Below are 27,831 nucleotides of genomic sequence, written 5' to 3' on the forward strand. Positions count from 1 at the left end.
TGGAGTCTTGTAGTAGAACCCATAGAGGTGAGCCTCCAGGAACACAGAGTAGGGTGACGCAGAGTAGAGCTTGGATCTGAGGAGAAGGATACCAGCACATAGCTTCTCACAAAAGAGGAAGCACAAATGGCTAGTAAACAGGAAAAGATGCTCTTCCTCATTTGTAGGTAAGGAAATGCAAATTTATTTTACCCGAAATTTAGGAACAACTAAAATGGACCTCAGTGTTTCACTAGTAAGTATGATGCTGGCTAGAAAGATTTTTCTAGATATGCCTTTTAAGTTAAGGGAGTTTGCATCTATGTTTAGTTTGCCAATAGTTTTTATCATAAATATGGCTAAATTTTCTCAATGGTAGAGTGGATAAATATGGTATATTCATACAATGGAATACTGTATAATAATGAAAAATAACAAACTATACCCAGAGGTATCAACATGGCTAAATCACACAATGTTGGGTAGAAGAAATAAGGTAGAGAACAATATATCCAGAATGTTCCACATAATACAAAGTTCAAAATACGCAAAATCTTAAATTATTTGGGATTACATATAGGTGTAATAAAACTGTGAATAAAAGTAAAAGGGCCACAGTGGCTCACACCTGTAATCCCAACACTTTGGGAGGCCTATGCAGGAGGATTGCTTGAGTCCAGGAGTTCAAGACCAGCCAGGACAACATAGACCTCGTCCCTACAAAAAAATTTAAAAACTGAGTGTGGTGGCACATACCTGTCATCCCAGATACTCAGAAGGCTGAGGTAGGAGGATCAGTTGAGCCCAGGAGGCGGAGCTTGCAGTGAGCTGAGATGGCACCACTGCATTCCAGCCTGGGTGACAGAGTAAAACCCTGCCCCCCCAGAAAAAACTACTAAAAAATACAAAAAACTAGCTGGGCAAGGTGGCGGGCGCCTGTAGTCCCAGCTACTCGGGAGGCTGAGGCAGGAGAATGGCGTAAACCGGAGAGGCGGAGCTTGCAGTGAGCTGAGATCCGGCCACTGCACTCCAGCCTGGGCGACAGAGAGAGACTCCGTCTCAAAAAAACAAACAAACAAACAAACAAAAAACTACTAAAAAAATTAAAAAAAAAAAAAAAGTATGGGAATGACTATCATAAAAGTCAGGATAGTGGCTACCTCCGGAGGTAGCAAAGGGCATGCAGTGGGGGAGGAATACACCAAGGGCTTATAATGTTCTATAATTAGGTTAGTGGTTCCATGATGTTTCTATAAACTCCATATACAGGTGTATGTTTTCTTTACTCCTTTGGTATATATGATGTAACAGTTTTTACTTTGTAAAAAGTAATATTTACATGCAGATTTCTATTCTTGTTCAGTAGTTGGTCTATTTAAATTATTCTGATGTAGCATGATGATTTTGTTTGAATATTTTGGTGAATTTCTCAGTGCTTAGAGCATCCAGCTTCAAGGGTTAACCACTGTTGCTATACTGGGTAATGGTTCCTGTCAAAAACCAAAATATGGAAATAGCTTGATTTAGATTTTTAAAATAATAAAGATAATTTGAGTCTGTCATTACTACTTTTAAATACTACAGTGGTACAGAAAATTTTATTAGAAATCCGCAAAATATGTGTCAAAGAACATATAGAGTAAGAAGTGGCAGCATTAATTTGTCAATGCTTATTTTTAAGTAATTGAGACTTAAACTGTGGACGTGATTTGGTCTACTCTGAACATAGCGACTTTTTAACTTGCCATCCTGTAAATCTGTCCATAGGAATGGGATTTTTCTGGCATCTGAACTGGAAGACTTTGAATGCTTCCTCCTAAGACTGAGCCGTATTGGAGGTGTAATACAGGATACCCTCCCTGTTCAAAACTACAAGACCAAAGAAGGTTGGGATTTCCATTCTCAATTCATTCTCTATTGTTTGGAGCACAGTCTGCAGCATCTTCTTTATGTCTACCTTGACTGTTACAAGTGAGTACTGAGAATGCATTTGTCCTTGATCAGGTCTTCACATTTTCTCTTTGCATATGACTCCTGAACGTGACTTTTAGGAAAATAGTAAGCATTCACACGAGGAATACTGATCTTTTTGAAGTAGTTTTCTCCATCTCAACAACTGATACATCTTTGAGTTCAGTATTACATTCAGCAAAATGCTTATGTGTTTTTTTGGTGATATTAATTCTGTAGTATCTCTGTTAACCTTTTAAATAATTTGACTTTAGAATACAATGAAAGAAATGCTTTAAAAGGTTTGAGAGGAAGATTCTAAAGTTTCACTTGGAGTTTACTTTGATACTTTGTTTACCAAGAGAATGCTAAATGACTTTGATTTCATAGCAAGGTGTATTTCACTTCAAGGTATATTAGATATGCTCTAAAATTTATATTTATATAGACACACACACACAGAGAAAGAAAGAGCAATACATCAGTATATGTCTACCTAAGATTAACCTGCAGAATCATATCTGTGCCCAGTGTTAATTGCTATTGGGTCAGTAATAACAATAACAATAGAAGTAGTCTTTAATATATGAGTGTTTACAATGTTATCACTAAACTAAGTAGTTTATAAGGATTATCTCATTTAATCTTCACAAAAACTCTATGGGGTAGTTACTCGCATCTCCATTTTACAGATGAAGAAACAGGCTTTGAGAGAGACTAAGTATCTTACTTAAGGCACACAGCTAATAAGTGGAAGAGCTGATTTAATTCTACTTAATTTTTATTCCAGAGCCCACATTTGTACACTCATAGGCAGCATTTTTATTTTACTTATTTTGTGTAGTAAAGACTAGAAATTGGCCGGGCACAGTGGCTCACATCTCTAATCCCAGCACTTTGGGAGGCCAAGGCAGGAGAATCACTTTAGCCCAAAGGTTCAAGACCAGCCTGGGCAATGTAGTGGGTCTTCTTCTTTACAAAGAAGTGAAAAATCAGCCAGGCATAGTGGCACACACCTGTAGTCCCAGCTACCTGGGAAGCTGAGGTGGGAGGATTGCTTGAGCCTAGGAGGTCCGGGCTGCAGTGAGCCATGTTTGCGCCACTGCACTCCAGCCTGGACAATACAGTGAGACCTGGTCTCAAAAAAAGAAAAAAAAACAGACTAGGAGTTTTTGATGTGTCATATCATTAGTCTTACTTAGAAATGTTGTCTCCAAAGCTACTGGCAAGAGAACAGATTTAAGAGCTGTATTTTCAAAGTATGTATTCTGAGCCATAATTCCTCAGTTGTAACCTCTCTGTAGTTGTGTAAGCTTTTTATTTGTATTTTATTTTGAGACAGTCTCACTCTGTCACTCAGACTGGAGTGCAGTGGCACAATCATGGCTCATTGCAGCCTCAAACTCCTGGGCTCAAGCAATTCCCCCACCTCAGCCTCCCAAGTAACTGGAACTATAGGCGCACACCAGCACACTTGGCTTGTAAGAGTTTTTAAAAAGCCTCTTATTAAGTTTGAATATGCTAAAAAGTCTTTGCTGTAAAAACCAATAAAATATGAAGTATCTTAAAGTACAAGGTATCTATTAATCTGACAAGGAGTTGGTTAAATTTCCTCATGGTAGTGAACATATGATGTCTCTAAAATCTCTGTCTCTGAAATTGTCTGTTTCCAGATCATGAAGAATATGTAAAATACAACACAAGAGTGGGAGTATTTTGTGTTATATTTACTTTTTAATTCCAAGATTCTTTTTTTAAATGCTAATCATCACCTGAGCAAACATGGTTGTAATTGTCTTATCCTGTATGTTAACCAAAGAAGTTTTTTGTTTGTTTTATATACAGACTTAGTCCTGAAAATTGTCCCTTTTTGGAAAAAAAAGAGTTACATGAAGCACACCCTTGGTTTGAATTTTTAGTTCAGTGTCGACAAGTTGCCAGTAATTTAACAGGTATGGGTATACTGTATTAAACACAGAAACTTTCTTTGGATCAATCACTGGTCTGTTGAATGGTATTAAACTTGTGAACTCTTTTAAATAAATTATTTGGCTGTGGTCAACTATCTGAATGTAATCTAGGCTCACACTTTAGGTAAGAAGTAGAAGGCCAAAAAGGTTAGCTGCCAGCCAGCCAAGAAAAGCTAGACCTGGAGCAAAGACTTTACGTGGTTTTGTCCCCTTCCCCTTAGCATCGTGCTCTAGGATTTCCCTTGTCCCACCAGTTTGTCAGAGGCTGAATTCCTGCTCTCTGGTCGACTGGCACCCTTTTTCCATGAAGAAGTGGTCTGTCTTCCAGATCCCTGTTTTGAATATTTTAGTAAGGAACTCCAAATGGAGTTAAAAGAAATCCATAGTATGTGTGAGATTGTTGTGTCCTCTGCAGTGGAGCTGCTGATGTAGAGGCTTACTCTGGTTGTAATCAGACAGAAAAGCCTTGTTCCCCTGAGGACTTAGCTGGTGTTATCCCAGAAACAGGGAAAAGGGGACAGGCTGAATGACCACAGACAAGGAATGTCAGCAGTCTTTCAGTTACATATAATGTCCAGTTTCTCTCGAAATGCAGAATTTTTTCATAATGTAGGTTTTGTTTTCTGGTTTTGCATGCTGATTATGAAGTAATATATGTTCATTGCTTAAAAAAAAATTAGAAACCACAGACAGCTATCAAGAAGGTAATACTGGCCAGGTGTGATGGCTCACACCTGTAATCCCAGTGCTTTGGGAAGGAAAGTGGAAGGATCACTTGAGGATAGGAGTTCAAGACCAGCCTGGGCAACATAGTAAGACCCTGTCTCTACAAAAGATTTTTAAAAATTAGGTGTGGTGGCATGCTCCTGTAATCCCAGCAATGTGGGAGGCTGAGATGGGAGGATCACTTGAGCCCTGGGGTTAGAGGATGCAGTGAGCCATGATTGTGTCACTGCACTCCAGCCTGGTTGACAGAGCAAGACCCTGTCTCTCTTTAAAAAATAAATAAATTAATTAATTAATTAAAAAGTAATACCTCCATGGGTAGCCTTGGTACATAGGAAAATAACCACCCGTAGGTAACCACTGATAATATTTTAATGTATTTTGTTCCAGTTATTTTCACTGTACTTTTTAAAAACCTAGTCTCTATTGTATTTTATTCACCTAACAAATATTTATTGAGCTCCTACCTTGTGACAGAATATTGTACAACAAGAAACATCTGTGTTTTTATATACTGCTTTTTTGTGTAATATTATAACAGAATTTTCCCACATTCTTAAAGACAATGACCATTTTAAATGTTTACATAATATTTCATTGTATGGATATACCCTTATTTAATTTACTGTTCTCTCATTTTCTGACGAGGCCATTTTCCATTTATTATAAATAATAGTCTTGAACATATTTCAATATAAAGTTTTGTCCTTATTTCAGATTATTTTCTTAGTACAGATAGGTTTTGGGATATAAAACTATTGGGTCAAAGGTTATACATGTTTTTAAGGTTCTTGCTGTAGGACCGGATTGCTTTCCAAGGGAGTTGTACAGTTTTATGATTTTATTGTAAGTCCCAGTCTCTACTCACTGTGACCAGCTCTAATGCTTGATGATTTTTTTTAAATTACTGCTAATTTGATAGGTAGTATATGGCATCTAATTAATTTGCATTTCTTTGTTGCTAGTGAATTATGTACTTTTATGTGTCAGGCATTTATATTTCCTCCTTCATAAATTGGTTATTTCTTTTGCCCATTTACCTGTTAGAGTCAGTATTTTTGGCATTGATTTGGATGAGCTCTTTGTTGAGGACAAACTCAGCAACTCTTTAGGTTGTCATTTGTTATAATTTTTCTCTCAGTTCATTGTTACGTTTTTTTTTTTTTTTTTTTTTTGAGACGGAGTCTCACTCTGTCGCCCAGGCTGGAGTGCAGTGGCTGGATCTCAGCTCACTGCAAGCTCCGCCTCCCAGGTTTATGCCATTCTCCTGCCTCAGCCTCCCAAGTAGCTGGGACTACAGGCGTCCACTACTTCGCCCGGCTAGTTTTTTGTATTTTTAGTAGAGACGGGGTTTCACCGTATTAGCCAGGATGGTCTCGATTTCCTGACCTCATGATCCGCCCGTCTCAGCCTCGCAAAGTACTGGGATTACAGGCTTGAGCCACCGCGCCCGGCCCATTGTTACCTTTTAATTGTCTTTGAATAGAAGTTTTTATTTTTGTGTAGACAAATCTTTCATTTTTCCCCTCTGTGATGTTTTCCCATTGCTTTTACACTTAGGAAGTCCTTTTTTTTTTTTTTTCACTGTAGATAGAGTTAAAAATTTATATTATTTTTCTCACATTTATGTAATTCTTAATTTAGTATTTATCCCTCTGTCTTTTATTTTCCAGATCCCAAACTGATCTTCCAGGCTAGCCTCGCAAATGCTCAGATTTTGATTCCCACCAATCAGGCCAGTGTAAGCAGTATGCTATTGGAAGGACATACCCTCCTGGCCCTTGCTACTACAATGTATTCTCCTGGGGGTGTCAGCCAGGTATGGATAGCACTTTACAACAAAATGGGACTGATTTTTAAATTTAGCAGAATTATCTATGGATTGTCTAGATCTCAGTTGATATTAAAATATAACTATATTCAAGTATTTCATTAGATTAAAGAGCAGAGGACAAGGCTGAATTTTAAGATTTTATATCTCAGCCCGGTGCAGTGGCTCACTCCTGTAATCCCAGCATTTTGGGAGGTCGAGGCAAGCAGATCACTTGAGGTCAGGAGTTTGAGACCAGCCTGGTTAACATGGTGAAACACTGTCTCTACTAAAAATAGAAAAAACTTAGCTGGGCATCTTGGCACATGCCTGTAATCCCAGCTACTTGGGAGGCTGAAGCATGAGAATCACTTGAACCTGAGAAGCGGAGGTTGCAGTGAGCCAGGACTGCGCCACTGCATTCCAGCCTGGGCAACAGAGCGGGACTCTGTCTCAAAAAAAAAAAAAAAAAGGCCGGGCGCGGTGGCTCAAGCCTGTAATCCCAGTACTTTGGGAGGCCGAGACGGGCGGATCACGAGGTCAGGAGATCGAGACCATCCTGGCTAACACCGTGAAACCCCGTCTCTACTAAAAATACAAAAAACTAGCCGGGCGAGGTGGCGGGCGCCTGTAGTCCCAGCTACTCCGGAGGCTGAGGCAGGAGAATGGCCTAAACCCGGGAGGCGGAGCTTGCAGTGAGCTGAGATCCGGCCACTGCACTCCAGCCCGGGCTACAGAGCAAGACTCCGTCTCAAAAAAAAAAAAAAAAAAAAAGGAAAAATTTTTGATATCTACAATTTAAAGGGAATGAAGCCAGGCGCATTGGCTCATTTTTGTAATCCCAGCCCTTTGGAAGGCCAGGGTAGATGGATCACTTGCATACAAGAGTTTGAGACCAGCAACATGACGAAACCTCCGTCTCTACAAAAAAAATTTGTTTTAATTAACTGGGCATGACCGGGCGCGGTGGCTCACGCCTGTAATCCCAGCACTTTGGGAGGCCGAGGCGGGTGGATCACTTGAGGTCGGGAGTTCAAGACCAGCTTGGCCAACGTGCTGAAATGCCATCTCTACTAAAAATACAAAAATTACACTGCACTTCAGCCTGGGTGACAAAGTGAGACCCTGTCTCAAAAAAAAAAAAAAAAAGCTGGGTGGGGGTGGGGAGGGGAATGAATATGTTATGTAGAGATTCTTTTTTCCCTTTAGTTTGTTTTCCAATACTCCAGATTTGTTTTCAGAATACAATTAGGATCTGCTTGCTTCAGGGAGTAAGAATACTTTAGATCTGTGGCTTGGTAATTATTCTGTACTATTTGCCCTCTTAGGTCAAAGGAAACCATAACCTTCAGCTATCCATATAAACTTTATTGAGGGACCTAATGGAAATGTGCCCATCTTTGCTTTTTAGAAGTAGAGTGGCCTGTTTAGAGGGAAATTAAGAATGTTGTTTAATATCGAATCTTCAAAAGTTTCTTACTGGTGCTAGCTTAACTTAATACCACCTTTTTTAGATTGTTGCAGTATACCTTACACGACTATTTAATTGTCTATTTTTAATCACCTGTCAGAAATTAGAGTCATAGGATAACTTTAGAGTTGAGTGAGAAGTCATCTAGTAGTTTGTAAATATTTTAAAATATATATTATTGAATTAAATATTGGCAGAGCTGTTTTTCAAACAATTTCTATACAACTTGAAAACCACTGATCTAGCTGAACTTCCTAATTTTGCAGCTGGGGAAACAAAGACCTGATATTAAATATCTAGCTAAGGTCACATAGCCAGTTTGTTTCAGAACCAGAACAAGAACTGTTAACTTATGACTACTTGTCTAATGCCATATTCACTACCACATACTCTTCTCAAGCTAATCTTGTTTCACAGGGTTCTTGTGAAAAAAAGACTTAAACTTTGAGAAGAGAAAAATGCTGCTCTCCAACCTGTTATCTGTCTTTTTACTTAGGTTGTTCAGAATGAAGAAAATGAAAACTGTTTGAAGAAAGTGGATCCCCAGCTTTTGAAGATGGCATTAACTCCTTACCCCAAGCTAAAAACTGCTCTCTTCCCACAGTGCACTCCTCCTAGTGTCCTGCCATCTGATATTACACTCTACCACCTTATTCAGGTACAGTATTTAGGTGGTCAATATTTAGGTCTGATAGACCTAAATATTCAGCCAGGAAAACAGAAATCACTCTAGATCTTTCAACTGGAGGGCATTTAACGTAGGGAATTACTTATACAGCATCATAGCAGAATGGAGAAACCAAACGCGATAGTGAGACAACCCCAGATAACAAAACAGGAAGCCATGTTCTTGCACCCCTAAGGCTGCAAGAACAATGCAAAAAAGTGGTGTTACCAGAACCCAGAAGCTGGAGCCATTTCTGGGAATTAAACTAACAACCAGACTGCGTAATGGGAAGTGGGAACATAGAGTATGGAGGTAGATGCCCCAGGAAAATGCAGGGGGGGAATATCTTGACTTCTCTCTTCCCATCTTTAGTCTCCCACAGTGTCTTTGTGGCTATATTTATCTGGTAGCCAAAGGGCAAAGGAGCTTGGGAAATGTAGTTTCCTGCAGTGCTGAGCAGAGTGGGAAGGGTGGAGGTGGGTCAGAGCAAACAGTTGACCAACATACCTGTCTGCTGCTTTCATCAAAAGCATTCTATTCTGCCACTTGTAACTTCTGACTATCTCTTCTCAATGAATCAGGGATGTTTGTTTAAATCAATGCTTTTTAATCTTTTTCAGAACCTCTAAGAATGTAAGAAAGCTACAAACCCTCTACCCAGAAAAATTACACATATGCATATAATTTTGCTTACATTTCAAAGTGATTCACAGACTCCCTGAAGCCTAGTCAGGGACCCTCGGTTAAGAACACCTTCCTTTGCCTATTTCTCATTTCAAAAGGCTTTTCCTTTTTTCCCTGAATACACATATTCTCCTAGTATCTATAAGGTTTATAGCATAAGGTTTATAATTCTATAAAGGAGCCGGGTGCGGTGGCTCATGTCTGTAGTCCCAACACTTTGGGAGGCCAAGTTGGGCGGATCACCTGAGGTCAGGAGTTCGAGAGCAGCCTAGCCAACATAGTGAAACCCCATCTCTACTAAAAATACAACAATTAGGCAGGCATGGTGGCACGTGCCTATAGTCCCAGCTACTTGGGAGGCTGAGACAGGAGAATTGGTAGAACCCAGGAGGCGGAGGTTGCAGTGAGCTGAGGTTGCACCATTGTACTCTGGCTGTGTTCAAAGAATTTATGTCCAGAACGATAAGCTTTAAATTGCCTTGGAAAAGGGGAAGCAGACTACCTCTGAAGTCCTTTCATATAATTTTGTTTACCTATTTTAGAATCAATGAATTTCTAATTCTGTTTAACTTTTCCCCTTTTTCAGTCATTATCACCCTTTGATCCTAGCAGATTGTTTGGCTGGCAGTCTGCTAACACACTAGCTATAGGAGGTAAGTCATCATGGGTACTTCTTGAGACATGTTTTAGCAATGTTAACTATAGAAGTTAATATATGTAAAGCCAATCTAGTTTTCTCATTGCTTTTTATTTTAAAAGTAAAGGTGTATTCCAAAGGAAAAATAGTTCGCAGAAGACAGAATTGAAAACATATTGTGAGTTAAAAGTCAATGTATTAGGTTACTGGTGCTGTACTTGCTGAAAAAGGTAATGTGTAACTATTTGATTATATTTCTTCCTTTCAAAAAATTATTCTTCATTTCCAGTATAGTATCATAAAAATTAAAAGCATAGGTGTCAGCATTAAACAAATCTTGGCCCTACCATGTAATTAATACCTGTGTGACCTTGGTCATGTGATCTAACCTCTTTAGTTCTCTATGAAATGAGGTTAATCACAGTGACCACCTAACACATTACTATGAGAATAAAAGGAGGCAAGGCATTTAAGTACCAGATTCACACACATTGCTGTCGTATAAATACCATAAGACTTTCTCTGATTTATTTTTTTCTGTTCTTAAACTGTTTTTTCTATTTCTCTTTTATCTTTAATATCATGTTATCTGTGGTGCCTCTGCCTATATTACCCTAAATTAGGCTTTGCATTAGTACTTTGTACATAGTATGTACCCAATAAATATCTGTTGACATAAATAAAAATGAATTTCTTAATGTATATGTTTTATAAGTTCAAAATTTGATATATATTTACCTCATGCCCAGAGTCCAGTGTATGCCAAGCCTACAGTAGATGTTCAGTAAATGTTTGTTGAGTGCTGAAAAAAGTAGTGCTTATTGCATTTATCGAATAGAAATACCCTTTCTCGGCTGGGCGCGGTGGCTCAAGCCTGTAATCCCAGCACTTTGGGAGGCCGAGATGGGCGGATCACGAGGTCAGGAGATCGAGACCATCCTGGCTAACACGGTGAAACCCCGTCTCTACTAAAAATACAAAAAAAAACTAGCCGGGCTCGGTGGCGGGCGCCTGTAGTGGGCGCCTGTAGTCCCAGCTACTCGAGAGGCTGAGGCAGGAGAATGGCTTAAACCCGGGAGGCGGAGCTTGCAGTGAGCTGAAATCCGGCCACTGCACTCCAGCCTGGGTGACAGAGTGAGACTCCGTCTCAAAAAAAAAAAAAAACAAACAAAAAAAACCCTTTCTCAGTGAAGTTACTAGAGAGTAGACAAAATCCCCTCTCCTGTTGTGATGGCTCCAACTCCATCACTTAGGTGACATCTTGACCTGGCATTCTAACTCTTGGAAATTGAGCACTCTGCCAGGTAGAGTAGAGGCACAGAGAAGTTGAAAGCATGTTCCCTGCCATTTTTAGAAGTTTAAAACATACTTGAGGAAATCACAAAGTAAATGAAACTGTTATCTTGAAAATATAATACTTTTTTTTTTTTTTTGAGATGGAGTCTCGTTCCACTCAGACTGGAGTGCCGTGGCGCAATCTCAGCTCACTGCAAGCTGTGCTTCCCGGGTTCATGCCATTCTCCTGCCTCAGCCTCCTGAATAACTGGGATTACAGGCACCTGCCACCACGCCCAGCTAATTTTTTTGTATTTTTAGTAGAGATGGGGTTTGACCGTGTTAGCCAGGATGGTCTCGATCTGCCGACTTTGTGATCCACCCGCCTCGGCCTCCCAAAGTGCTGGGATTACAGGCGTGAGCCACCGCGCCCAGCCAATACATATTTATAAAATTGGAAAACTGTATTTAATTTGAATGTTTCCTTCTGTTTTCTTATGGTTTTACCACTGAATGTGGATGTAGTAACACTGGGTGGTGACTTGGCTTCTGCACCAGGCCAGAGTAAAATTTCCCTTTAGATTGAATTTTCTCTTATACACAATCTCCATACTAAGCCCCAACCTGCTAAAAAATTATGGTCTTATCTGAATAGAAAACTCAAATGTGCTCATTTCAGTACTGTGTGCCTTACACACACTCAGCAAATATTTAATGAATGGCTTTATATGTAATTACAAATTGCCAAAGTCGCTCTGTTCTCACAAGAATGCAAATAGGGCATGTGACAGTTTTTTTAATCTCAAAGAGGGAATGTACTTTCAGGTAAGACCTTTGTAAGATGACAGATACCTCGAGGGTCTTCAAGCCTTTTTTTTTTAGGAATCAGGTCACAATGTGGAAAGTCCTTGGAATTCCATGAGAAAATACAACTTTATTTCAGAAATAAGCTTTGAACTTTGAAAACAAGAGCAGATACACTGTTTTCCAGAACTAGTTTCTGGAACCAGATCACTGTGTTGTCTTTTTTTTTAAAATAGGTAGTAAGTGGTTAAGAGACAATTGAATAGTACATGACAGGAGTGATTATTTCTTTCTAACTGGAGTCAGCCCTCCAGATCCTTGGGTTCCATATCCAAGGATTCAGCTAACCTCAGATGGGAAATATTTGAGAGAACAAACAAACAAACAAAAAAAAAAGAACAATAAAAAAACCAATTTAAAAATACAGTATAACAACTATTTACATAGCATTTACATTTATTAGGTATTATAAATGATCTAGAGTAATTTAAAGTGTATGGGGAAATGTGCATAGGCTATATATAAATACTATGCTATTTTACAGGGACTTGAGCATCCTTCTGTGGATTTTGGTATCCAAGAGTTTCAGGAACCAATCCCATGGATACCAAGAAATGACTAGACTCACATCAAAATATCTTCTGACTTCAGATTTATCTAAAAAGAGACATTTTTGTTCTGATATTTTCTTGGGTTTAGAGGAACTTTAATCTGATCTATTCTGTTGGTCTTATTAATAGAAAGATGGTACCATCTTTCTAAGATATTCATGCTCTATGAATACAACATCAGAAAGTAGGTGATAACAAATGGAGGTTATAGAAGGGTAATTAGTGTCGAGGGAAAAACGTTCTAAAATTACCTGTTGGAGGCCAGGTGTAGCGGCTCATGCCTGTAATCCTAACACTTAGGAAGCTGAGGTGGAAGGATTGCTTGAGGCCAGGAATTCAAGACCAGCTTGGACAATATAGCAAGACACTGTCTCTACAAAAAATTAGCCAGGTATAGAAGATAAGGGTCAAGAAGGTGAAAGAAAAATTTAAAAATTAGCCAGGCATGGTTGTGTGTGCCTACAGTCCTACAGGAGGCTGAGGCAAGAGGATTGCTTGAGTTAAGGAAGTCAAGGCTGCAGTGAATTTTGGTCATGCCACTGCACTCCAGCCTGGGCAACAGAGCAAGACCCTGTGTCCAAAAAAAAAAAAAATTACCTGTTGGAGAAAGGTGCAGTGAATTGGCTTTGGTGAACAGAGGACTCATATAAATATGTTAAAAGGGATTTTATTGCATAATGACCTTTGTGAATGAATTTAAAAAGCTCCTTTTGCATATATTTAACAGATTTTATAATGATAGGGTTATTGGCTATTGCCTTTCTGAACTTAAAGGATCATCAAATACAGAATTAAAACCAGGGTGGTTCAACATACACAAATTAATAAATTATACACCACATTAACAGAATGCAAGACAAAAACCAGGCCAAGCGCAATGGCTCACGCCTGTAATCCCAACACTTTGGGAGGCCAAGGCGAGTGGATCATGAGGTCAGGAGATCGAGACCATCCCGGCTAAAACGGTGGGAAACCTGTCTCTACTAAAAAGTACAAAAAATATTAGCTGGGCATGGTGGCGGATGCCTGTAGTCCCAGCTACTTGGGAGGCTGAGGCAGGAGAATGGCATGAACCTGGGAGGCGGAACTTGCAGTGAGCCAAGATCATGCCACTGCACTCCAGCCGTGAGTGGCGACAGAGCGAGACTCCATCTCAAAAAAAAAAAAAAAAAAAAGACAAAAACCATATGATCATATCAATAGATACAGAAAAGGCATTTTGCAAAATTCAACATCCTTTCATAATAAAAACTCTCAACAAATTAGGCATAGAAGGAATGCATCTCAACATTATAAAGGCCATATATGACAGGCTCACAGCTATTATCATACTCAGCAGTGAAAAGTTGAAAGCTTTTCCTCTAAGATCAGAAACAAGACAGGGATGCCCACCCTTGCCACTTCTGTTCAACATAGTACTTGAAGTCCTAACCAGAGCATTTAAGCAAAAAAAAAAAAATGAAAGGCATCCAAATCAGAAAGGAAGAAGTGAAGTTTTCATTGTTTGCAGATGGCATGATTTTGCATATAGAAAATCCTAAAGACTCTACCAGTAAAACTGTTAGAACTAATAAACAAATTCAGGAAAGTTGTAGGATATTAAATCAACATACAAAAATCAGTAGTGTTCTATATATCAATAGCAAACTATCTGAAAAAGATAATGAACAAAACTATCCCATTTCTGTTTTTTAATAGAACACAAAATACTTAGGAATAAATTTAATCAAAGAGGTCAAAGATCTGTACATGTTAAACCATCAAACATTGGTGAAAGAGGCTAGGTGGGCTGGGTGCGGTGGCTGGCCGGACATGGTGGCTCACGCTCATGCCTGTAATCCCAGCACTTTGGGAGACCGAGGTGGGCAGATCACCTGAGGTCAGGAGTTCGAGACCAGTCTGGCCAATATGGCGAAACCCCGTCTCTACTATAAGTACAAAAATTAGGTGTGGTGGCACATGCCTGTAAGTCCCAGCTACTCAGGACGCTAAGGCAGGAGAATCGCTTGAACCCAGGAGGCGGAGGTTGCAGTGAGCCAAGATTGTGCCATGGCAGTCCAGCCTGGATAGCAGAGCAAGACTCTATCTTAAAAAAAAAAAAAGAAAAGAAGAAGCTGGGTGCACACATGTAATCCCAGCACTCTGGGAGGCCAAGGCAGGCAGATTGCTTGAGCTCAGGATTTTGAGACCTCATCTCTACCAAAAATACTAAAGAAAGCCGGGTGTGGTGGAGTGCACCTGTGGTCCCAGCTACTTGGGAGGCTGAAGTGGGAGGATCACCTGAGCCCAGGAGGCAGAGGTTGCAGTGAGCCAAGATTGTGCCACTGCACTCCAGTCTAGGCGACAGAGCCAGACCCTGTCCCAAAAAAAAGACCCAAAAAAAACCATTTATGTTGTATACTTTAAATATATACAATTCTTAAAAGTTAAATAAGTTGCTCAAGGTCACGCAACTAGTGGTATCAAAACCAGGAATCACACACTTTTTTTTTTTTTTTGGAGACGGAGTTTTACTCTTGTTGCCCAGGCTGGAGTGCAATGGCGCGATCTTGGCTGACTGCAACCTCCACCTCCCAGATTCAGGTGCTTCTCCTGCCTCAGTCTCCTGAGTAGCTGGGACTACAGGCATGCACCACCATGTCTGGCTAATTTTGTATTTTTAGTAGTGATGGGGTTTCTCCACGTTGGTCAGGCTGATATCGAACTCCTGACCTCAGTTGATCCACCCATCTCAGCCTCCCAAAGTGCTGGGATTACAGGAGTGAGCCACCACGCTCGGCCTCAAACACATTTATGACTCTAAAGCCCTATTACCTCTGAGATACTAGACCTGCCAGACTAGAGCTTCCTTCCACCCCTGTAAACAATATCCTTAAATGAAATCAGTTGGGACAGCTTCTAAAGTTATTTTTTTATATCAGTTTTACACATTCAACCAGAATGGCTTTAGCTCTCTGACAGTTGTCCCAAAATGAGCATGCACATTGCCCTCTAAGGAGTCACTTCTGGGTCTGCTTTCTTATGTCCCCAGCACGTGTTCCTCCATTGGTTTAGGGATGTGTTACAGATACTGGGATATAGATATAGGGATGTTATAGATACTGGGAATTCCCCCCGCAGTTATATATTAGTATCTGTAATAACAGATGTAATGAGCTGTGGCCAGGAAGACCCAAACGGAGAGAAGACATCCCTCTCCACCCCCAAGTAATCACTGAGCCTTGCTCCACTGGCAGCCAGACCCTCCCAGGTCTCTGCCAAAGCTGTAGTTCAATGACCGCAGCCCTCACAGAAGGAAGATTCCATTAACAAAATGTCATGGAGCATTCCCGCTGGCACAGCCTTCCAAGATCATCTAGCCCAATTTGCTTATTTTACTTAGGAGATCATAAAAGCCCAGAGAAGAGAGAAGATTTCAAAGTACTCAGGCGTTTAGAGACAATCAGCTCTAGAGTGCTGATTGTAGATCCTAAAAGTCTCTCAACAGAAAAAAAAGCAACTAAAATTACAAGTAAGTTTAATGGGATGGTAGGAGGGAGCATCTTTTTTTTTTTTTTTTTTGGAGGCAGAGTTTCGCTCTTGCCCAGGCTGGAGTGCAAAGGCACAATCTCAGCTCACCACAACTTCTGCCTCCCAGATTCAAGCTATTCTCCTGCCTCAGCCTCTCAAGTAGCTGGGATTACAGGCATGCGCCACCACACCTGGCTAATTTTGTATTTTTAGTAGAGATGGAGTTTCTCCATGTTGGTCAGGCTGGTCTCGAACTCTTGACCTCAGGTCATCCTCCTGCCTTGGCCTCCCAAAGTGCTGGGATTACAGGCGTGAGCCACCGCACTCAGCCAGAGCATCATTTCTTACCGTGGTTTTTATGCAACTTCTCAGATACACATCTTTGTATAAAATGAAGGCTATCTCTATATGTTGAAGTAAAATAAAACAGGTTTTGGTAAGTTCAAAGTGATACATAGTGATGCAAAATGATTACAGCAACCAGTTTTCTTTTATCATTAGAGAGTTAAGTTTTCCATGTGCAAATCTGAAATTAATTATGGTGATGAACAGATAATTGATATTGTTTCACTTTCCTCCCAGATGCATGGAGTCATCTCCCACATTTCTCTAGCCCTGACCTGGTTAATAAATACGCTGTAGTGGAACGTCTGAATTTTGCTTATTATTTACATCATGGACGGCCATCATTTGCATTTGGTACTTTTCTGGTCCAGGAATTAATCAAAACCAAGACTCCCAAGCAACTGTGAGTATTTAAAATATAATTTTGGCTGGGTACAGTGGTTCACCCCTGTAATCCCAGCTCTTTGGGAAGCAGGAGTATCACCTGAGCCCAGGAGTTCAAGTAGGCAGTGAGCTATGGTCACACCACTGCACTTTAGCCTGGGTAACAGTGAGACTCTGCCACTGAAAAAAAAAGTAAAATAAATTATAATTTGTATTCTAAAAAAGGGCATATCTGTAACATTTTACACATACATTGAAAAACATACTGGAAACATACCACATTTAACAGTGAATACATTTGGATGGTGATTATTGTTTTCATTTGTGCTTCCCTGTGTGTCCCAAGTTTCTGGCATTCAGTGTGTGTGATTTTTGTTAACTGGAAAAAAGATAAATATATTTTGAAAAATAATCAGATTTAAAATCATATAGGAGCTCATCAGGTATTAGTGGTTAGAGAGGGAATTCTAAGGGAGGGAGAGCATTAGGACAAATACCTAATGCATGCGGGGATTAAAACCTAGATGACGGGTTGATAGGTGCAGCAAACTGCCGTGGCACATGTATACTATGTAACCTGCATGTTCTGTACATGTACCCCAGAACTTAAGGAATTATATGATGAGATGTGAATTCTATATTTAATGTCTTTAATAATTCATTTAATTCATTTTTGTAAAGCACAGAATTGAGAGGAGCATTTGCTATAATGAACAGCTAAATATAGATTTACTTTATTGGTTTGTTTTATAATTAACAAAGTAATACCTTTTTTTTTTTTTTTTTTGAGACGGAGTCTCGCTCTGTCGCCCAGGCTGGAGTGCAGTGGCGCGATCTCGGCTCACTGCAAGCTCCGCCTCCCAGGTTCACGCCATTCTCCTGCCTCAGCCTCCCGAGTAGCTGGGACTACAGGCGCCCACAACCGCGCCCGGCTAATTTTTTGTATTTTTAGTAGAGACGGGGTTTCACCGTGGTCTCGATCTCCTGACCTTGTGATCCGCCCGCCTCGGCCTCCCAAAGTGCTGGGATTACAGGCGTGAGCCACCGCGCCTGGCTCAGTAATACCTTTTTTATGGTAAAGTATTCAAGTAGTTTAGAAAGGTGAAAATAAAACATATCCCTCAGCCTCCCATTCCACATGTTAATAACATGGTTAATAATGTCTTGTGTGGGCTGAGCATGGTGGCTCACACCTGTAATCCCAGCACTTTGGGAGGCTGAGGTGGACAGATCACAAGGTCAGGAATTTGAGACCAGCCTGGCCAATATGGTGAAACCCCATCTCTACTAAAAATACAAAACTTAGCCAGGCATGGTGGTGGGCACCTGTAGTCCCAGCTACTCAGGAGACTGAGGCAGGAGAATCGCTTGAACCTGGGAGGCGGAGGTTGAAGTGAGCCGAGAGCACGCCACTGCACTCCAGTCTGGGCAACAGAACGAGACTCCATGTCAAAAATAATAATAATAAAAATAAATAGTAATTTATTATGTCTTTCTCAAATTTTCTATTCCTATAAAAGGCCTATCTGAGTTTTTTTAAATGTGCTTTATGATGTCAAACTTTAAGTGGCATTGATATTCTTCGTAGTTCGTATACATACTCATAATTGATAAAATCACAAGTTGGCAGTCTTTCAGAAGTTGTACTTCATGTCTTCTGGATGAAGTTGGAAGCAAGAATAATTTAGACTATGAGTAAGTGTTTTAGAAAGTCAACTTAAGGGAATGGGGGGCTCTTGTGCCAAAAGACAACTGAAAAGCTACCAGGAACCTAAACGGGTACGTGCAAGGGGCAAAAGGGAAGGGAGAGGAGGCCAGAAATCACATGGCTGGCACTCCATGTGTCACTGATTTAATTCCATTTGCTTTTCCTGGTGAGAAATAATTTTCATGTGCTGATGTGATTTTGATTCCTTTCTTTTTCAGGATCCAGCAAGTAGGCAATGAAGCCTATGTTATAGGGCTCTCCTCCTTCCACATACCTTCAGTAGGAGCTGCTTGTGTTTGTTTCTTAGAATTGCTTGGCCTTGACAGCCTCAAACTCAGAGTTGATATGAAAGTGGCCAATATAATTTTGAGATACAAGTGCAGAAATGAAGATGCTCAGTACAGCTTTATCAGAGAGTCTGTAGGTACAGCACCTTTTTTTATTTGGCCTGCTTTGTTTAGAGAAGGTATGACTAGGTCTAAGGCATTGATTTTTGAGTGCTTGGGGAGAAAATGGCTATCTTCTTGATTTTATCCTTTTCCTGCAGAGTGTGTGTTCTTTTTTTTTTTTTTTTTTTTTTTTTTTTTGAGACGGAGTCTCGCTCTGTCGCCCAGGCTGGAGTGCAGTGGCGCAATCTCGGCTCACTACAAGCTCCGCCTCCCGGGTTCACGCCATTCTCCGGCCTCAGCCTTCCGAGTAGCTGGGACTACAGGCGCCCGCCACTGCGCCCGGCTAATTTTTTCTATTTTTAGTAGAGACGGGGTTTCACCATGGTCTTGATCTCCTGACCTTGTGATCCACCCGCCTCGGCCTTCCAAAGTGCTGGGATTACAGGCGTGAGCCACCGCGCCCGGCCAGAGTGTGTTTTCTTTATCTCACTTTCTTGGGCACTTTAATTGGGTTCTGAAATGGCCCTGAGCCACACTATTCAAACAGAATTGCTCAGGTTTTGACTTTTTCTCTTGACTGTATTTTGTTGTTTATATTTCTTACAGCCGAAAAACTATCTAAACTAGCTGATGGTGAAAAGGCAACCACAGAAGAATTGCTTGTTCTCTTAGAAGAAGGCACATGGAACAGCATTCAGCAACAGGAAATAAAGAGGTTTGTGAGTTCCAGTCTCAGCCTCTTTTCTAACAAGCTTATTATGCCAACCTGTATTTGCCTAGTTTTTCTTTGAACAACTCTGGTGTTTCCACTAAATCCCACTAGACCTTATCTTCTTCTTTATCTAGCATATAGCAGATGCTCAGTAAATGAATAATGATTTTAATTGCATCTTGCCATCAGTGAAAAGAAGGTGAAGACAGCAGTTCTCTCTTTAGAGATGGACTTACCAAGAGAAGGAGAGCAGCTTTGTCTCTTCCACTGCCCTGCTAGTCAGAGAAGTCTTTTAAATGGTACATGTTGAAATGCCAGAAGATGTGGGTTCAGATGTCTTGGAGGATTGGAAAAAAATGAAGGAGAAGAAGAGGATGATGTGGGATGGGTCTTCTAAAATTTGACTTTAAGTAATGTCCTTAATTTTTTCTTTGTATTATGTCAATTGATAATGGAAGCTGAAGTGACTGTACGTAAAAGCATGTCCTTACACTTCATGCCTGTTTTTCTCTATGCTGCCCCGCTGAGGCTGACCTAACCACTCCAGACCCTGAGAAGGCACCCTTTTTCTGTATATCCTATCACTGATTCTGTTCTTGGCAGAATCCTGCTTGCAGCAGAAATGTGTACCCTCCCTCTGGTGAGGAGGCCCAGGTACCCACCAGGCCTCTGAGTACTCTAAAGTGAATAGAGCAAGAGAATTAAGTGCTCAGAAAGTTTCTTGACTGACAACTTCCTCAGTTCTCCTAAGGATGCTACACAGCCAGTATAAATAGGTATTTGATTGATGACTTGGGGAAGGAATGAATTGTGCCAGTATGATAAGCTAGCTATTCTGCCTTATGGGTGAAAGAATCTACTTTTTTCGGTCAGGCACAGTGGTTCACACCTGTAATCCCAGCACTTTAGGAATCCGAGGTGGGCGGATCACCTGAGGTTGGGAGTTCAAGACCAGCCTGACCAACATGGAGAAACCCCATCTCTACTAAAAATACAAAATTAGCTGGGCGTGGTGGTGCCTGCCTGTAATCCCAGCTACTCGGGAGGCTGAGACAGGAGAACTGCTTGAACCCAGCAGGCAGAGGTTGCAGTGAGCTAAGATTGCACCATTGCACTCCAGCCTAGGCAACAAGAGCGAAACTCTGTCTCAAAAAAAAAAAAAAGAATGAAAAAAGAATCTACTTTTCAAAGTAGCCTAATAAATATTTAGTATTTATTGGAGAATATACTGTGCTTTAATTTATATCATTTTTACTCATTTTCCAGTTCAAACTAAAGCTATATTTTAATGAATTTTTTGTTTTTTCTTGACCACCCCCACCTCTAATTCTAATTATAGGTTATCCAGTGAATCTAGCAGCCAGTGGGCATTAGTGGTACAGTTCTGCAGGCTACACGATATGAAACTAAGCATATCTTACCTTAGAGAATGTGCCAAAGCAAATGATTGGCTGCAGTTCATTATTCACAGCCAACTCCACAACTACCACCCAGCAGAGGTAAGCCACTAATTGTTAGCAGTCACTCAAAAGGAAATAGGAACACTTCTCAGAAGATAGCATTCTTTCTATTGTGTAGACATAGGCCTTTTTTTTTTTTTTCTTGACATCCAGGATATGTACTGGATCCATGGGCTTTTGTTTCATGTGATACTATTATTTTTCCTAAGATTTCAGTGGGTTGGCATCAGACAAGGCACTAGTCATTAGTACTGAAGAGCTGAAAAGCTTTTGTGACTTCAGATTGAATATGGAAATTCACTCAAAAGCACCATACAACTTTGTAAAATTATATAGTAGTCACTCTGACTTAGTTCAGGGTGAGAAAGCATAATTTTGTCTATACTTTTCTCTAACATTTTCAGCTCCAGTTGAAACTGAAAGTTGGGTTTCTGTTTAATCATCTGATATGCCTTCTAGGTGAAATCCCTTATCCAGTACTTCAGCCCAGTCATTCAGGACCACTTAAGGCTGGCTTTTGAGAACTTGCCCTTAGTGCCCACCTCGAAAATGGACATCAATCAAGTCTGCAATGAGTCCTCCCAGGAACTTCAGGGAAGCAAAGAAGTGATGACCGATTTATTTGAAATTCTGCTCCAATGCTCAGAGGAGCCAGACTCCTGGCACTGGCTTCTGGTTGAAGCAGTCAAACAACAGGCCCCTATCCTCAGTGTTCTGGCCTCATGTCTCCAGGTGAGGATCATGAGAAGCCTAAATTAAGTACCCAGAGAACAATAGAATAAGTGATGAGGGACAGGAAAGGCTGATAATCAGAAGTGGGATGATGATGACAGTGAGGTTCCAGCATGTGTTTCCAAGTTCACTGCAACTTTTTGTGCTTCTCTAGCTTAGGCTCTGGGCCATTTAGTGTACTTGCTTGTGCCTTAACATTCAGTGAACTCAAGTGGTCAGAGCCTTGGCTTCTGGTTGGCAGTCACAGAGAAAGATGCTTTGGTGGACTGACCACCAGTGTTTCTTTGGTGCCTTCTTTAGCAGGGAAAAGGGACATTCCAGACAGTCCTTTAATCAGCAGATCAGTGGAGGGCAATCCTACTCTCTTATGATTCGTACTTCCCTGACTTTCACATATTCCCCCTTCTGTCTGCTTCTTGGTCTTTTGACCTGCAACACTCTGCAGGACAGTTTAGAATGGTCCCTTGGTTGCTCATTAGTTTGTTTCATGTTTGAAGGCTTTTCAAGCCATTTTAACTAAGTTGGGTGACTTATTCTAAACAGGAAATACCCATCTGTAGCATTTGAACATTTGCCAGGTAATCCAGGCCTAGTTGTTATTTTATTTATCCCATGGCAGGGTGCCAGTGCCATTTCTTGTCTCTGTGTTTGGATCATCACTTCTGTGGAGGACAGTGTTGCAACTGAAGCCATGGGACACATTCAGGACTCGATAGAGGACCATACCTGGAACCTTGAGGATCTTTCAGTCATCTGGAGAGCATTATTAACAAGACAGAAGAGCAAAACTCTCATCAGAGGTTTCCAGCTTTTCTTTAAGGTAGTGATCGTTGCTTCACTTCTTTCCAGAGCTTACGGGGTTACTTCAGCATATCCCCTCTTGGCTTTTTCTTATTTCCATCCTTGCATTTTTTTTAGCCAACAGCAGATGATGATGATGATATTAGAAGTACCATTTACTGGCAGGGCACGGTGGCTCATGCCTGTAATCTCAGCACTTTGGGAGGCTGAGGCGGGCGGATCACTTGAGGTCAGGAGTTTGAGACCAGCCTGTCCAACATGGTGAAACCCTGTCTCTACTAAAAATACAAAACTTAGCCGGGCATGGTGGCATGGGCCTGTAATCCCAACTACTCGGAAGGCTGAGGGAGGATAATTGCTTAACCTGGGAGGTAGAGGTTGCAGTGAGCTGAGATCGTGCCACTGCACTCCAACCTAGGTGACAGAGCAAGACTCCATCTCAAAAAAAAATAAAAAAATAAAAAATAAATTACCTTAGCAAAGTGGTATTTTTTTATTTTATTTTACTTTATTTTACTTTTTGAGATAGGGTCCTACTCTGTCACCCAGGTTATAGTTCATTGTCATGATAAGGCTCACTCCAGCCTCAACCTCCAAGGCTTAGTTGATCTTCCCAACTCAGCCTCCCAGGTGGGTAGGACCACAGGCACATGCCATCATGCCCGGGTTTTTTGTTTGTTTGTTTGTTTTTGTTTTTTTCTTTTGTATTTTTAGTAGAGATGGAGTTTCACCATGTTGACCAGGCTGGTCTCGAACTCCTGGACTCAAGCGATCCTCCTACCTCATCTTCCCAAAGCACTGGGATTACAAGCATCAGTCACCACACCTGACCCAGGGTGTGGTGTTTTTTTTGTTTTTTGTTTTTTGATTTTTGTTTTTTGTTTTTTGTTTTTGAGACAGAGTCTCACTCTGTCGCCCAGGCTAGAGTGCAGTGGCATGATCTCGGCTCACTGCAACCTCTGCCTCCCGGGTTCAAGCAGTTCTCCTGCCTCAGCCTCCCAAGTAGCTGGGACTACAGGCACGTGCCACCATGCCCGGCTAATTTTTTGTATTTTTAGTAGAGATGGGGTTTCACCATGTTGGCCAGGCTGTTCTCAATCTCCTGACCTTGTGATCCACCCACCTCAGCCTCCCACAGTGCTGGGATTACAGGTATGTACCACTGTGCCCAGCCTCAGGATGCTTTTAATACATTATTTTAGTGAGTTTTCACAATAATCCTATGTGAAAATAATATTAGATATTATGGACCAGACATGGTGGCTCACACCTGTAATCCCAGCACTTTGGGAGGCCAAGGCAGGCAGATCATTTGAGGCCAGAAATTTGAGACCAGCCTGGCCAACATGGCAAAACCCCACCTCTACTAAAAATACCAAAAAAAAAAAAAAAAAAAAAATCCGGGCATGGTGGGATGCACCTGTAAACCCAGCTACTTGGGAGGTCGAGGCACGAGAATCACTTGAACCCGTGAGGTGGAAGTTGCAGTGAGCCAAGATCGCGCCACTGCACTCCAGCCTGGGTGACAGAGCAAGACCGTGTCTCCAAAAAAAAAAAGATATTATGAAGTGATGTTGCCCTCATTTTACACACTAATAAATCAAGGCTCACAAAACTTAAGTAACCTACCCAAGGTCTCAAAATACTTTAGTAAGTGGTGTATTTACAGTTCAGAGCCATACTTTCTAATTCAGAACTCCTATTATCTGACTGAGCGACTCCCACTGACAACAATAAAATGTATGAATCAGTGCCACAGGCAACAATAGGTAAGGTGGGTCAGTAGAGCTGATTATCCAGGTATGTGTGTTTAAAATGTTATGCCTGGGTATGCTGGCGCACACCTGTAATGTCAGCACTTTGGGAGGCCTAGGTGGATGGATCAGTTGAGTCCAAGAGTTCAAGATCAGCCTGGGCAACACGGCAAACCCCATCTCTACAAAAAATACAAAAATTAGCCTGGCATGGTGGCACATACCTCTAGTCCCACCTACTCTAGAAGCTGAGGTGGGAGGATCACCTGAGGTCAAGGCTGTAGTGAGTGAGCTGTGATCCTGCCACTGCACTCTAGCCTGGGTGACAGAATGAGGCTGTGTCTCAAAAAAATAATAAATTAAAAAAATAATAAAGGTGTCATAGCACCATCTGGTGGAATGCTTCCTGCCCGTGTGCAGTGGGCCAAGTATAGAATAGACAGAGAATGCCAGGCGCAGTGGCTCACGCCTGTAATCCCAGCATTTTGGGAGGCAGAGGCGGGTGGATCACCTGAGGTCCAGAGTTCGAGACCAGCCTGACCAACATGGAGAAACCCCGTCTCTACTAAAAATACAAAATTAGCTGGGCGTGGCAGCACATGCCTGTAATCCCAGCTACTCCGGAGGCTGAGGCATGGCTTGAACCTGGGAGGTGGAGGTTGTGGTGAGCTGAGATCGCGCTATTGCACTCCAGCCTGGGTAACAAGAACGAAACTCCGTCTCAAAAAGAATAGACAGAATGGATTGTTGAGTAGGTGTAACTGGCCTGAGTATCATTTTTCCAAAAGGAAAATATATTTAACTTTCTTTTTAACGTACGTGATTTAATCTGTGAAGCTATTGCTAATAGCCTTTTTTTTTTTTTTGAGGCAGAGTCTTGCTCTGTTGCCCAGGCTGGAGTGCGGTGATGTGATCATAGCTACAGCTTCCACCTCCAGGTCTCAAGTGATCCTCCCTCACTTGTAGCTGGGACTATAGGCACATGCCACCACACTTGGCTAATTTTAATTAATTAATTTATTTATTTATTGAGACAGAGTCTCACTCTGTCGCCCAGGATGGAATGCAGGGGCACAGTCTTGGCTCATTGCAACCTCCACCTCCCAGGTTCAAGTGATTCTCATGCCTCAGCCTCTGGAGTAGCTGGGATTGCAGGCATGCATCACCATGCCTGGCTGCTTTTTTATATTTTAAGTAGAGATGGGGTTTCATCATGTTGGCCAAAGTGGTCTCGAACTCCTGGCCTCAGGCGATCCCACTGCCTCAGCCTCCCAAAGTGCTGGCATTACAGGCATGAGCCACCATGCCCTGCCTTATTAATAGCATATTTAACATTCTCTTATTTGGCATTATTCATTGAAAAAATATTGAGTTCAAAATTTTGTAATTTTTTTCGAACTCTTTGTCAAAGGATTCCCCATTACTATTGGTGATGGAGATGTATGAACTGTGTATGTTCTTCAAGAATTATAAAGAAGCTGAAGCTAAACTTCTGGAGTTTCAGGAGAGCCTTGAAATAGTAAGTTGGAATTATGGTGCTCTTTCTTACTGATCTGAACTTGGTTGGCATGCATGGCCTTTTTTTGTTTTTGTTTAAAGACTTGGTCTCACTCAGTTACTCAGGCACATCGCTATGATCACAGCTCACTGCAGCCTCGAACTCCTAGGCTCAAGGGATCCTCCTACCTCAGCCTCCCAAGTAGCATGGCTAATTTTTAATCTTTTTTTTTTTTTTCTTTTTTGAGACACTGTCTGGCTCTGTCACCCAGGCTGGAGTGCGGTGGCATGATCTCAGCTCACTATAACTTCCGCCTGCCAGGTTCAAGCGATTCTCCTGCCTTAGCCTCCCAAGTAGCTAGGATTACAGGTGTCCACCACCACACCCAGCTAATATTTTTTGTTTTTAGTAGAGATGGGGTTTCACCATGTTGGTCAGGCTGGTCTCGAACTCCTGACCTCAAGTAATCCACCTGCCTCAGCCTCCTGAAGTGCTGGGATTACAGGCGTGAGCCACTGCACCCAATCATTTTTAATATTGTTTTTATAGGGAAGAAGTCTTGCTTTGTTGCCCAGGTTGGTTTGGAACTCCTTGCCTCAAGCAGTCCTCCCGCGTTGGCCTCTCAAAGTGTTGGGATTACAGACATGAACCACCATGTCCGGCCACATTGGTCTTCACTGTAATAAAGATTTGAAAGTTACATATTTGAAAATACCAAATCAGTTATTTGAATATGCCTAGGATTCTGAAACCACAGAAAATAGGCACATTAATTTCCTTAGTCTGTTTCTTCCTATGGCTCGTTGGATACCTCCCAAGTATCTTCTTATTCTTGCCTGACCAGCTTAACTAGTTCCATCATCTGCTGACATTAGTTCCTTTTCTTAGAACCACAGAGTTAAGTATACAAGTAATTAAAGACTAAGGACTAATGCCCTAATCCCAGCTAATTTTAACAAGGACACTCAGGAGGATAAAGAATCAAGAAGAGAAATATTTTTTAAAAAAGAATAGAACTTTTGTTCTTCTAAACATCAAAATCCAGTCAGAATGGTTATAGAAAACATTCAGGAACAGTGTCTAAGCAGGAATAGTAGCAATTTAGTGAGCTAACTACCAGTGTTCTTTCTCATAATAATTCCCTTAAACACTTTGCATTAAGGGAGATGCTGCAAAAGCAAAATGATCTTTGTACTTACCAGTAGGTAAGTCCTATTGGAATTTAAGAGAGGAGGATGAGAAATGTACAGGGAGGACCACATAGGGCATAGGAGAGAGAGTAGAGAAGGAAATTCATTCCAGGTAGGGGTAAGAAGATAGCAGTAATGTGACATATGATTTTATAAACCATTCCTTAATTTAAGATCTTGGCAGTCTTGAGAATTCCATTGAAGGGAATATTGTCTTCTAAAACTTACATCACAGCCAAAAAGCCCTGCATATTAAACTTACCTTCAGAGTGACTTTTATAGTATGTTCAGAAGTATACAGGAAGTATTCAGCCAAGACTAGAGCCTAACTCAGCACTAGGCACAGAGGTACTGAATTATAAGCTTTTGGTGCCTATTAATATATACATTTTTTGAAACCCAGCAGTTAAGTTTCTATTCCACCAAAATGCCCAGTATTTTTGGGGGTTATGTTGTATGAAGTCTAGAGTGAACTACAAAACTGTAGTGACTGAGAACTAAATATTAGTCTTCCAAAAATAATACGAAGCAAGAGCCAAAGTAAAAATCAGGAATGAAGTCACAAAAGAAGCATCTGTCAAGCACAGTCATCATACCTGTAATCCCAGCACTTAGGGAGGCAGAGGCGGGAGAATGGCTTGAGGCCAGGAGTTTGACCAGCCTGGGCAACATAGTGAGACCCTGTTCTTCACCAACACAAAGGAAAGAAAAACAACAGCAGCAGCCGCAGCAGGTAAGAAAGCACCACTCCTCTGAAATCAGCC

General features: G+C 41.2%; 1 protein-coding gene across 2 annotated transcripts in view; it reads left to right on the forward strand.

Annotated features, from left to right (window-relative positions):
- The window catches only part of LOC105493128 (SPG11 vesicle trafficking associated, spatacsin), a 104,211-nt gene that overhangs the window by 47,396 nt on the left and 28,984 nt on the right, over positions 1-27,831 (forward strand). The window contains exons 16-27 of one of the 2 annotated variants that reach the window (XM_071066928.1): positions 1,747-1,950; positions 3,775-3,881; positions 6,299-6,444; positions 8,403-8,564; positions 9,844-9,910; positions 16,677-16,842; positions 18,750-18,955; positions 19,527-19,635; positions 20,972-21,131; positions 21,552-21,824; positions 22,444-22,644; positions 25,791-25,898. In XM_071066928.1, coding sequence (XP_070923029.1) covers positions 1,747-1,950; positions 3,775-3,881; positions 6,299-6,444; positions 8,403-8,564; positions 9,844-9,910; positions 16,677-16,842; positions 18,750-18,955; positions 19,527-19,635; positions 20,972-21,131; positions 21,552-21,824; positions 22,444-22,644; positions 25,791-25,898 — 1,909 coding nt within the window. The remainder of the gene's footprint in view (positions 1-1,746; positions 1,951-3,774; positions 3,882-6,298; positions 6,445-8,402; positions 8,565-9,843; positions 9,911-16,676; positions 16,843-18,749; positions 18,956-19,526; positions 19,636-20,971; positions 21,132-21,551; positions 21,825-22,443; positions 22,645-25,790; positions 25,899-27,831) is intronic. The other variant, XM_071066929.1, reaches the window with a different exon arrangement.

Source organism: Macaca nemestrina, chromosome 7, assembly GCF_043159975.1.
Source record: "Macaca nemestrina isolate mMacNem1 chromosome 7, mMacNem.hap1, whole genome shotgun sequence".
Lineage (NCBI taxonomy): Eukaryota > Metazoa > Chordata > Mammalia > Primates > Cercopithecidae > Macaca > Macaca nemestrina.